The sequence below is a fragment of the Neoarius graeffei genome, chromosome 4 (assembly GCF_027579695.1).
Source record: "Neoarius graeffei isolate fNeoGra1 chromosome 4, fNeoGra1.pri, whole genome shotgun sequence".
Taxonomy (NCBI): Eukaryota; Metazoa; Chordata; class Actinopteri; order Siluriformes; family Ariidae; genus Neoarius; species Neoarius graeffei.
In genome coordinates this window covers 7,280,506-7,293,705 of record NC_083572.1, presented here as the reverse complement: position 1 = coordinate 7,293,705, position 13,200 = coordinate 7,280,506, and the positions used below count along the sequence as shown (strand labels likewise).

Genomic DNA, 13,200 nt, shown 5'->3' with positions numbered 1-13,200 from the left:
ATAATCCACGTCTCCATTCATCTCCAAAACCTCTTTCTCATCTTTAATTTCTGATTTACCTTCAGCTTGCTTTGCCTTTTGTTCTATACCATCTGTGACGTTACGTCCTTTCTCGACAGCTGCTGAAACATCAGTTTGTACTCGAGGAGTTGCTGCTGGTTGCTCTGAGACCTTGTCTTTAGGTAAGGCTTTCACTGGACCACCATCATGTTCTCTTTGGTTTTCGTTAGTGATGTCACTTTTTGTCGGTGAGGTCGTCTCTCTTACCACTGGCTCTGTGATTTCAGTCGTTTCTTGTGACTCCTCTTTAGGGGGCCAGGTAGGCTTGACGACTTTGAGCTCTTCTTCCAGAGTAAAGTTCTTCTTTGGTGTTTCGCTTTGAGGCGGCCAAACAATTGCAATTTTACTCGTCAGCTTTTTGGCATCATCATCCAACTTGCTTTCTTCTTTAATTTTGGCTGGGACCGAGTGATTTTCTTTTGAGATGGGCAATGCTTTGGTATCAGATTTCACTGGAGGAAGAGTACTAACTTGATTAATTTTTTCTGATGTGTTCTTCTGATTTTTTGCACTCCAAAGCTCTCGGTGAGGCTTTTCTCCAAATCCCTCATCATAGTTTCCTTTGGATTTGAACAGTTGTTTGTAGTGGGGTTTGCAGTACATTCGTCCATGGAGAGGGGCGTAGTTTCCTAGGCTGGTGAGAGAAGAGTGATCATAATCAGAGTTAGTCCATGAATAATGCTGTAACATACGACCAATATATCTTTTGCAGATGGGACATCAAAGCAAAATAGAAACCCGGATGTCGGCCATGTTGGTGGATCTACAAATGCGGGGTCAGGTGACATTCCATACAAAACATAGTCACGCATGCACAACTCTTTGTTTTTCCACTGCTTTAAGCGTTCTTTTAGCTATGCCATATCTTTGTGCTGTATATGGTTGTGGTCACAACGGTAGTCGTGACCGGGGCACATTCCGATTTTTTAGAATTCCATCTGTGATTCGGAAAGAGGGTGAGGAAACCCTGAGGCTTAGTATGGAGAGGAGACGAGCATAGCTGAACAACATCGGCAGGGCTGATCTAACAGAGGCTAAAACCAAAACAGCTCGTGTTTGCAGTAATCATTTTATCTCGGGTGAGATTCAAAAGCTTTCTCGATAATATCATGGAATAATTTTATTTTGTGTTGCTAGAATTTTGCTATAAAATGAGCGTTCTCTTGTCGTGGTTTGGTCGGTCATTGGTCTAACTTTAACACGTGTATTACCATTTCGCTTCTAGGAGCACCAGCAAAATTATATGATGGAAGCAATCCAGACTGGGCACCCACTCAGAAAATGGGCTATGTTTCGTCCAAGGTTGGACTTGGTTCTTCAGCAGCCAAACCAGATAGAACTGCGATATCTGGGTACTCGATGGTCGGTAGAAGCGTGTTATCTTCAGAAAAGTCTGACTTTTTAAAATAACATGGGTCAAAACCACACACGTCTATCTTCTCTTTGTATCGAATCTTCGCTTGACAGTTCAAATCGTGGTAATACTGAGAAAATTTAGCGTTGTTTACAGACACGCTTTCAGCAGCTGCCATCCTAGTTGCTTTGTATATCCACCACCATGACGGACGCTCATGACATAGCACGTTTTGATCACGTGGTTGCAAGTCATCTATAGTACCAGTCAAAAGTTTGGACACACCTTCTACTTCAATGTTCATTCTTTATTTTCATTTATTAAGACACTTCATGTCTTAAAGTAATGATGGATGTTGTTTCTCTTTACTTAGTCGAGCGGTTCTTGACATGATATGGATTACTGTAGTTGTGGTGTCGAATAGAGCCTTTTTATTATTTACTATTTGATCTCAAAAACATTAAGGTGGCGAGAAACTCGTCCACTCAATAACTTTTGACGAGGCACACCTGGTAATTGAAAAGCATTCCAGGTGACTACGTCATGAAACTGGTTAAGATGTAATGTAATGTAAAAATGATTTACCTGAGCTGGCTGTTACAGTGGGCACACCTGAAGCAGCTTTTATGAAAGTTTTGTTTGTCTGCTATGAGAGACTCCATGGGATACACCTTCTTCCGACATACCCGACATAGTTCGTTGTCTGACACCCTTATTTTCTGTAAGAGAGAAAGTGGTCGATAAATGGAAATTAAATACTGTATTAAAATGTTAGAATATAATATAAATACAAGCAATGTCAACAGCAGTCATCATGTTAATGGGCTAGCGGAGCAACAACAAGAATGAGTAAAATGTGCAAACACGCGAGTTACTGGAGTAGTACAATGCATTCAAACAAATTTCCACAACAGCTAGTAGTTATTTAAATCAAAGTAAAATCCAGTGGGAAAATTGCTTTAAAATTATTCAAAATTCCTATTTACACTTTACAATCACACCAGTGATGTTTTAGTAAACACTCCTTACACTCATTAGTGTTTCCATGCCTCATCACACAATTTTACCAGTGACAACAGTGTGCTGTTGATGTGATGCACTCTGAGAGGTATGCTGTTCCGAGACACTGAATCCCAGGTTCTTGAAAACATTTTCACTATCTGCCCAGGACTGCTGGAAATTCTTCAGAAGTTGTTCTGCTGAAGCCTCAGGTGGAACATCCAGGACATGAACCTTCCCTCGTACCACATCTGCATATGTTGGTGGATCGCGACGTGTGGTCACGCTCTGAGAATGAGAGGTACTATGGCTCCTTGATCCCACCACTGTGTTACCAAACTCGTCAACGGTTGAGAAATGCTCTGTAACAGAGTTTTTCTCAGAGAACCCGGTGGGTTCTGTCGATTCCTCCCGCATCTCAAGATTCTTTCTGTCCTCTCTGAGATATTGGTGGGCCTGGTCACCCATTTCAAAAACATTCTTCAGGGCCTTGATATCGAAGGATGGCATCTCTTCCACCCGGGAAGGTTTTTTCTCTGGTTCATGCTCTGCATCCTCAGTATCACTACCAAGTCTCTCAGGAATAAGAATTGGATCCTTCCTTATATACACTTTGGGCTTTGGGGATTCAAATTTATTGACAAGTCTGGACAGGTCAACCCTGGGCATGTCCTCTTTCATTCTGTCATGGACATCAATAGGAATCTCTTTCTCGTCATCCTCTTCTGGCCCCAGGCGGTCTGGGATATCAATAGGATCTTTCCGCATATAGTGGCGGTTCATCTCTGCCTTCTGAGCCTCCTCAAAAAACTCTCTCTTGTCTTTAACACTCCTCACGGAGTCTTCATTGGGCTCCACGGATGACTGCAGCATAGATGACTCCATCAGGTGGGTCTCAAAACTGATTTCCTGGTGGCTGGACAAGTGAGACTCCTCCATTTGACCTTGCACAATAACTTGCCCAGGCAAAGCAGTTGAAAGAGGGGATGCACCATGAGAGAGCTTGGCAGTTGTGTCTCTTAGTTTGGCTAGCTTCTCTGAGCGACTAATAGTTGGAGATGGTGTAGCTCGGCTAATGTTTGTAGGGGTTTCAGACCAACGAGGTGGGGGTGTTGGGGTAGCACCTGACCTGTATGGTGGAGGAGAGGGGGTAACTTGCAGAGGAGAGTCTGTTCTTCTGGCAGTCTCAATGCAAATATATGTAGGAGATGGTGTTCTCATTCTAAGCTCTGGAGGCATTGTTTTGAACTCTGTACTTTTAATGTCTTGAACAGTTGTTTTTTTCTGAGATTCCACTTTAGCTGAACCAATGCTTATTTTCGATATTTTCTGTGTTGTGCCACCAACAGCTTTCTTCTCCTCTACTGGCTTAGACTCCGTCTTCTCCAGTGCAGCCAAATTTGCCTCTAAAAAAGTAAGTTTTATTTGAGCAAGATTCCTCACATACATGATGATTTCCTGAAGTTTTTGCTTGTTGTACTGTGCACGGCTTAGTTCTACCTTTTCGGCAACTCCTAGCAACCATTCTGGGATCATACTCAACATTATTTTGACTGACTTGGCATCCATTTTCCCCCCTGATTCCTGCATCACCTTGATATGACTCAGCAATTTTTGCATCTCCTCATGCTTCTGGATATCTGATGTCTCAGCTGCAGTTTCCTTAATCTCCATCTGGTAGGATTCTTTTTGTGAGTGCTGTTTACTAGCCTCCACCTCACCTGCTGGTATTTCAGAACCCCTTGTTTGTTTCTTGATCTGAAATTTTCCCTTTTGATGAATATTTTGCTGTTGAACTGAGCTCTGACTGACCTTCTCCTCATGTACCAGAACATGTTCCTCCTTAATAGTCTGTTGAGATTGAATAACTGTTTGTCCTGACCCTTGCTGATGAACCTCCTTAGACACGGCTGGTAGAACATGATGCATCTCCACTGATGGTTTTGGTGCCACAGTAGGCAGCTGCTTTTTTGGCTTTTGTTTGACTTTTTTCAGATCTATCTCCAGCTTTATGTCCTTGGTGATTTGGTCTACTTGCTCTTGCTTTTCCATTTTGGAGGAAACCTGATCTGCACAGACCTGAGATATAACTGTTTGCTCTTTCTGGGTTGATTCCTTCTTTTCTTCCAGCTTCTCCTGATTGGGCATCTTAAATGTTTTAACTTTGAAGCTTGGGGTCACTTTTGGGATCTTTGTCGGTTGTGGGGGAGCCTTCTTTGTTTCTTCAGTTACAGTTTCTTCAGCTTTTATAGAGCCAGTATGTTGACACTGAATATTTGCTGAGATTTGTTGCTTAGATTGAACTTGAGTAATGGTTTGCTTGGATGCAGATGTGTGAGAACTTGCCTTTACATTTTCAAGGTGCTCAGTTGCTGGTAAAGGAGGGAATAGGGATGTTGGCTGAACTTTGATTTCAGCTGTAGTTTGGATCGCTTGCTTTTTATCTGTAGTAACAGCAGTTTTCTTACCTACTTTGGGAAAGGAAGGTTTGCTCAACTGAAAGGTTGTAGGGACCTTTTGTAGGGGCTGGGGGTGAGCTGTTTTTGGGGCAGATTGTTCTGGTGTTCCTGCAGCTGGCCCTTTGGGCACCGTGACTGGCTCTGGTTCACTAGGATGTACCTGCTGTGTTTCAGCTGTAATTTGTGACTGTGAGAGTTTGTCTGTGGTCAACTCTGTTTCTGTATTCACCACATCCAAGTCCTCAATCTTGATGCTTTCAGGAGGAGATGTTGGAGTAGATCCTGTCTTACTTTTCTCAGCTTCATCTCTTTCTTTGCGGTATTTTTCTTCTGCCAGCATGAGTGGCGTTTTGAATTTCCTTGCATAAAGTCTGGGCTTTGGCCCAGTAGCAGGCTCTGGGGATGGAGGAAGTTTAATTGGAGGAATAAATACTTTCTTAGGTCGTGGGGGTTCCTCCGGCTCTGGTATCTGCACTGGGATTTTTGAGGGAACTTTGGTGACTGGTGGAAGTGGCATCTCGGTTGACTTTATATTTACATCATGCTTTTTGTCCCTTGCTTTGGTTTCTGTGACTGTTGTAGTATGTTTTGCTTCTTTTTCCGTCTGTTCAAGCACAGGTGGTTGTGGAGGAGGTGGTGGGGGAGCAGGAGCAGTTTGTTTCTTCTGCCACTTAATCTTGGGTGGATCTGTCTGCTTAGGAGGCTCAGGCTTAGGCACTTTGAATAGAGGTCGGCCCTTTGGCTTTCCAAGATTTGGCTGAGTCGCCGAGTTGAGTTCTTGTTGCGATGGTGGAGGTGGGAGGAAGTCTTGGGGAGGTGGGGGAAAGAACTCAGCCTCTGCTTCAATGGCAGGGGGAGGAGGTGGTGGAAGGGAAGGGTCACTATCCTGCCTCATGGCCAAATGCGAATGAGGAGGGATGAAAGGCTCCGTGACTGGAGATGGAGGAGGAGGAAGAGAGAACTCGGACTCAGAAGGTGGTGGAGGAGAGGTTGGAGGAGGGGGGAAGTGAATTTCTGGTTGAGATTTCTTTTTGATCATTCCCTTTGGATTCAGGTTGCGGTTCAGACTCTTGATGTTCTGCTCAGTCTTTAGACTCTTTACATTTTGTTCTGATGATAAATTCTTGGTGTTCTTTTGTGTAATGGTGGTGTGCTCTGTTGTTACTTTGGTCTGAACCTGTGTGACCGTCTTTATTTCTTGTGTTTGCTTTGCGGTTTCAGTTGTTTGTTTTGTTTCCTTTGTGTCACACTCGGCAGCGCAAACAGCAGCACTTTCAGCTTTTTTCTCACCTGTCTGTTTTCCCACACGTTTCTTTATGATTGCAGGACCAGGGTTTTGTTTTTGCTTTTGTTGCTGCTCTTTTACATTTATCTTCTGTGAGAACTGGGATGATTCCGATTGACCAACTGATGTCATATGTTTGGTTTCAGAGCTGTGCTCTCGAGTTAAGATCTGACATTGATTAGTTTTGACCTCTGTTTGCTTTTGTGTGTTCACACTTGTTTCAATTCTCTTAGGCAGATTTTTTGAAGAGTGTGGATTTGAGGACTCAACCTTGGGTGTAGCAGGGCATTCACAAACTTCTTCCTGAGAAATACTTTTGGAAGATTTAACTCTACTGGAAGGATTTACTTTTGACTTATGGCTTGATTGTTCTTTCTTCTTCATAAGACATTTGATGGTTTCATGAACATCTCCCTTGATCACCTCCTCCTTATCTATCTGGGTTTGTTCTTGCTCATAAAGAGATTTTATTGACATTTTAACATCACCTTCTGTGCTAGCTCTTCTTTGCAATTGTGGTGAGGAGACTGGTTCCAGTAGGAGCTGGATGGTGCCCTTTACGTCACCCTGCTCGCTCACTTGATGCTGGATGAATTTCTTCTCAGTAGATGCTTCTTGTAAATTCAGTAAAGCTGCCTGGATGTCACCTCTAACAATTTCCTCTTTCTCAACCTCTTTTACTGCCTGCTTTGCCTCTTCAAGGGATTTTAAAGTTCCCTTAATATCACCAGCCACTACATCCTCAATAATTACTTCAGTCTTAGCAGTGGTTGATCGTTCAAGACTTTCAAGGGCACCCCTGATGTCCCCACGGACAATCTCAGGTTTCTCCATTTCTTTGAGTTGGTTCTGGGCTTCTTCCAAAGATCTGAGTGTGGTGTTGATGTCGCCTTTGACCACCTCCTCTTTTTCAACAACTTTGTGCTGATTCACTGCTTGTGTGAGTGAGTCAAGTGCTGCTCTCAAGTCTCCCTTTACAATTTCTTCCTTCTCAACATTGTGCAAAGACAGGACTGGTTCCATCATAAAAACTTGCACGGTGTTGTGAACATCCCCAGGAACAATATCATCTTCAGCCACAGTTCGTCCAATTGCATGACGACTGTTCTTCAGGATCAATTTTGTATGCTCCACATCACCTCCAATAATCTTTTCTTTACTTGTTTCATTATATGTTTCATCTGATCCTAACTGAAGTTGTCTAAGGTAGTCCAGTGCTCCAGACTCGATACAAGTTGAATAGAAACTCACATTACCTCTCTCTGTATCACTTATTTGTATTTTAGAGGACTGGTCTTTGGCATCACTGTTGTACAATAGCCTATGCAGAGTCCCACGGACATTTCCTTTGACAACGTCCTCTTTTACAAGTCCACTTTCTTCTTCCTTGTTCAGCAGGGAGTATATGGTCATCCTCACGTCTCCTTTCTCATCTTCCTGAATTAAAATACCATGTTTGGCTGTCCCGTCCTTCTTTAGCAGGTTGTTGATCGCTTCTTGTATGTCGCCTCTAACGATTTCTTCCTTCTCAATATTAACATCTTTATCTTGACTAAAGAGCTGTTTGACAGTTGTGTTGATATTTCCCCTCTCCTCTGCATCAATGGTGATACCTCTCTCTGTGGTCTCGCGTCTATTGAGCAGGTTCATCATGATGTTATTCAGGTCTCCTCGTATAACCTCCTCTCTCTGGATCTCTGGAGTCTCCTGATTCAGCAGTTTGTACTTGGCCATCCTAACATCGCCAATCTCGTCTGCTTCTATAATTATCCCATGGGAGTCGACCATTTTCTGACTGTAAAGTTCCTCTAACGTCTCCTTGACACTTTTGCCGATGATCTCTGTCCTCTCTACGTTGGTTTCGTTGAACTCGGTCAGCGGAGTAGTTTCAAAAAGCCATGTTGTCGTCTTGACGTCAGCTTTGGGAATTTCCTCACGAGAAATCATGATTTCTGTTCCATCACTGTCCTTGATGCGATCAAGAGGCTCTTTTTCAAAAAGCCACACTGACTGTTTAACATCACCCTTCAGCACTTCCTCTCGTGTCACTTTTTCCATATCGTCGTATTCGGATCCCTCTCCACGGATCTTGTCAATTGTACGCGTTTCAAACATCCATGTGGCACTTCTCACATCACCTTTTTGTATTTCACTTATGCTAACGGTTCTCACGTATTTCTGAGAGACGTCGTCATTTTCAAAGCGCTGCATGTTTGTTTTAACATCTCCACCCTTAATATCTGCAACTGTCTTTAGAGTAACCTTCATATCCTCAGAAATTTCATCAAGCGGTTGTGTTTCAAACCTCCACCTTGCTGTAGTAACATCGCCTTTCTGTATATCTTCCTCAGTAACAGCTTTGATAAGATAAACCTCATCTTCGTCTTTTATTGAGTCTAGTGGCTTTGTCTCAAACAACCATCTTGCCCCGATGACATCACCTCTCAGAATTTCCTCTTTTGTGACTGTAGTAACTTCATGAAAGTGTCCTTCTTTGTCTCGAATAGCATACAACGGTTGGGTCTCAAACATCATGGTGTAGTTTTTCACATCTCCTTTTTCAATCTCCTCTCGTATGATGCGCTGAAGTTTGCTGATCTCTGTCTCAGAAGAATCCTCTTGAATCTTATCCAGGGAATAGGTTTCAAAGATAAAACGACCTTTGTCAACATTCCCTCCTTGAACATCTGTCACTGTACGCACCTCTTTGGATTCTTCAGTGTTCTCCTTGATGGAATCAATTGGTTGATTTTCAAACATCCAGGTGCAGTTGACGACATTTCCTTTCTGGATATCCTCAGTCTGACGAGACTTTAGCTTCTGCATGGTCTCCTCAGAAGTGGAGGTCATGATGTCAGGTGCCTGGGTCTCAAATATATACTTCATTCTTGATACATCTCCAGACTGGATATCGATCCGTGTGACTCGTTTAAAGTTACTCTGATCCTCACCTCCTTGAATATTCTCCAGGTTTTCAGTTTCAAAGAGAAAGCGGGCCAGACGTACATCCTTGCCTTGCACATCCTCTTGTTTGACTGTACAAGTTTTTAAAATGGTTTCAGATTCATCTTTGATACTGTCAAGGGTCTGGGTCTCAAAAAGCCAGGTACAGGTTTTAACATCACCTTTATGGATCTCTGTGTTGTCCTCTGTTTTTACCTCAGCTTTCTCATATAGCTCATCCATCGGCTGAGTCTCAAACAGCCACCTGCAAGTTTTGACATCACCCTTTTGGATCTCGGTGGCCTTGTTCATTCTGTTCTCCTCTTCTTCCATGCTACTGAAATATTTGATCCCATCAAGAGGCTGAGTTTCGAACAACCATTTGGCTGTTTTGACATCCCCTGATTGAATCTCCTGTTTTGAAATTCCCTTGATAATTTGGAATTTGTTTAGACTGTCGTCAAACTGGTCGATTGGCCGAGTCTCGAACATCCACTTGCAGCTTCGTACATCGCCCTTGACAATTTCTTCACGTCGTACCGTTTTGACTTCGTGGTAATGTCCTGAGCTGTCCTGTACAGCATACAAGGGTGTGGATTCAAAGAGTACTTTGTTTGATTTCACCGATCCACTCGTGACACCTTCCACTGCTATCTTGTGTGTGTCCGTGCACTTACTTAGATCCATGGTCTCAAATATCTCCTTGCAGTTGATGACATCACCCCTGTCTATCTCCTGAAGCTTAACTGTTCGTGTGATTTCTTTTTTGTCCTCCCTAATTTGCTCAAGAGGCTTACTCTCGAATAACCATCTCTGATGCCTCACATCACCTTTCTCCTCCTCCAATGCAACGACCTTTTGTAGTTTCCCAACTTCAGGCAACTCCTTCAGATTTTCCATTGGCACAGTCTCAAACAAATGCCTGGCTGATGTTACATCACCCCCAATGATCTCTTCTGGTTCAGATGGCCTGGCATTGGTATGGTCTTTTAAAGTATCCATGGGCTGTGTCTCAAAGACCATGCAATGTCTCTTAACATCTGCTCCTATTATCTCCTCTTTTTGAGTTTTGGTGTTTTCCAATTCTTCATCTTTGATTTGATCCAAGGTCTTTGTCTCAAAAAGCCACCTACCTCGATTCACCCCACCCTGATAGTTTTCTTCCATGGACACTCCACAAATGATCTTAACTTTAGTTGGGTCTTTGTTGATCATGTCCAGCGGCTGGGTTTCAAAAAGCCAGCGGGATGTTTTTACATCACCTTTTTCGGTTTCTTCACGTCGCACGGTTGTAATCTCCAACATCTCACCGGAATCTCCCCGAATGACACACAAAGGTTGTGTCTCAAACATTTTTGTTGTAGTTTTGACTTCACCTTTAATCTCTTCCAGTTCTGACTTCAGTTGTAGGAAGTGTGATTCATCAATTGTCTCAGTGTGGCCAAGGGAATCAAGATGCTGAGTTTCAAACAAGTATCTGGCAGTTTTTACATCTCCTCCTGCAATGTCTTTCGTAAACACCACCTGCTCCTCTTCGTCATCCTCTTGGTAAATTTTATTCATACAGTCCAGAGGCTGCGTCTCAAATAACCAGGTTGCAGTTTGCACATCTCCTCTTGCTAGATCTGTTAGTTTTCTACTATGCTCTACTGAGTCAGGGGTTTCTGTTCCCAGAGCATCAATAGGTTGTGTTTCAAACATCCAAGTTGTATATTTAACATCTTTCCCAGCAATGATTTCCTGCTGCGCGATGTTTCGGCTTTCGTTCTCATCTGGTGTGTCATCTTTGATGGCATCAAGTGGCTTGTTCTCAAACATCCAACGCATAGATTGCACCTCACCTTTCAGAATCTCATCCCATTCCAGATACTCTCTCTCTGGGCTCATACATTTCCCAGGACTGCTGCCGTTGTTCTCAAACACGTAGCGCACTTGCTGCACATCGCCGCTAACTTCCTCATCACTGTCCATGTGAGAGCGCTCCATTTCGGTGATGAAGTCCCGCTCCAGGTTTTTGCGCACCTCTGGATGGATATGCTTGTACAAGCGTTTCAGCTCATAGAGGTTCCTCTGCTTGGAATACTGCTCCTTGCTGATTGGATATTTTTGGGGAACATGTTGATCAAGTGGCTGGGGAGAAGTACAACGCTCTGGGACTTCAACAGGGACCTGGAGGTGGTCAGCGGTTGGTGGTGGTGGAGGAGGAAATTGCTCAGTGGTTTCATAATGGGCAGATGAAGAGGCAGAGGTAGAGGATGTTGTCTTCATAGTTTTGGTAACAGACTCATAACTACCTCCTGTTGCAACTTTGGATGGCACATTTACTGGTGCCCATTGAAACTGGTTGTAATCAAGATCAATCTTTGTTGTTGAGGGAGGAAAGGAGAGTAATTGTTTCAGTAAATATATCGTCACTGAACAAACATTCTAAATGCAAAACTTAAAAAAATATATTATATAACATATCCCCTTATTGTAGATAAATTTAGATCGATATTGAAGGATTAGATTATAAGCCCTGCTGGTGATGTCCCTACTTAATAAAAATGATACATGGCCAGGATTTATTGAAGTGTAGGAACAAGATCCTAATGTATTGCCAGTCATGGGAATGAGATCATTAATTCATGGCCACCTTAGCTTAGTCATGCAAGGGAACAGGATAAGTGCAGATATATTGATATACACTCACTGGCCACATTATTAGGAACATCCATACATACACCTGCTGTTCTCTAAATCAGCCGATCCCTCGACAGCAGCACGATGCATCAAATCACGCAGATCCAAATCAAGAGCTTCAGTTAATGTTCACAATGTTCAAACAGCAGAACGGGAAAAATTGTGATCTCAAAGTGTGACTTTCTTTCACTGTGGCATGGGTGTTGGTTTGAGCCAGATGTACTGGTTTGAGTATTTCAGAAACTGCCGACCTCCTGGGGTTTTCACACACAACAGTCTCTAGAGTTTACACAGAATGGCGCGAAAAAAACAAAACGCATCGAGTGAGTGAGCAAGCGACAGTTCTGTGGGTGGAAACAAACGCCCTGTTGATAAGAGAGGTCAGAGATCAGAAAACGGCCAGATTGGTTCAAGCTTTTTTTTTGCCAGGAAGGATATAGTAACTTATATAATCACTATTTACAACCGTGGTGAGCAGAAAAGCATCTCAGCATGCAACAAACTCAAGAACGAGTTCTTATTAAAGTGGCCAGTGAGTGTATTTTGATCATTGTGTTGCAGACCGGTGTATGCTTACACAGTATCTTTAACACTTTGGATCAATTCATTTAAAAGGTAATAATTAAAAAAGAATTGATGGAAGCAATCATCGAACAATTATTCTCATCTCATCATCTCATTATCTCTAGCCGCTTTATCCTGTTCTACAGGGTCGCAGAGAAGCTGGAGCCTATCCCAGCTGACTACGGGTGAAAGGCGGGGTACACCCTGGACAAGTCGCCAGGTCATCACAGGGCTGACACATAGACAACCATTCACACTCACATTCACACCTACGGTCAATTTAGAGTCACCAGTTAACCTAACCTGCATGTCTTTGGACTGTGGGGGAAACCGGAGCACCCAGAGGAAACCCACGCGGACACGGGGAGAACATGCAAACTCCGCACAGAAAGGCCCTTGCCGGCCACGGGGCTCGAACCCGGACCTTCTTGCTGTGAGGCGACAGCGCGAACCACTACACCACTGTGCCGCCCATCGTGAAATACTGAATTCTATAATTAAGAACTGAAGTCGAATTGTATCATATAGAAGCCTGAAGTTTTATGGAAACCACAACATACTTTGGGCAAAAAAAGATGGCACTTGTCTGTTTTAGGTGAGAAGTAGACACTAGAAAAGTTAACATGCATAATTGATTGTTAACTACTGTTTATAAGAGCTTTTAGTAAAGAATGTAAATGGTTGTTTTTTGTTTTTGTTTCCTAATTAAAGGTCCGTTTTTAAAGTGCCATTCCACCATTGGATGTATTCTTTGGCATAAAATACAATATATTTTATGACAACATGACTAGACAGAGAAATCTTTTAGCTTCAAAATGATATATCAAACATAATTTTTTGACAACGACAAGTAT

General features: G+C 42.9%; 1 protein-coding gene across 3 annotated transcripts in view; it reads right to left on the bottom strand.

The window, feature by feature from the left end:
- Positions 1-606: 606 nt before the first annotated feature.
- The window catches only part of xirp2a (xin actin binding repeat containing 2a), a 64,618-nt gene continuing 52,024 nt past the window's right edge, over positions 607-13,200 (bottom strand). For all 3 annotated transcript variants that reach the window (XM_060918736.1, XM_060918737.1, XM_060918738.1), the window contains exons 9-11: positions 2,482-11,461; positions 2,000-2,133; positions 607-694 (exon numbers count right to left, since the gene is read on the bottom strand). In XM_060918736.1, the coding sequence (XP_060774719.1) occupies positions 2,039-2,133; positions 2,482-11,461 (9,075 nt within the window). In that variant the 3' untranslated portion in view covers positions 607-694; positions 2,000-2,038. The remainder of the gene's footprint in view (positions 695-1,999; positions 2,134-2,481; positions 11,462-13,200) is intronic.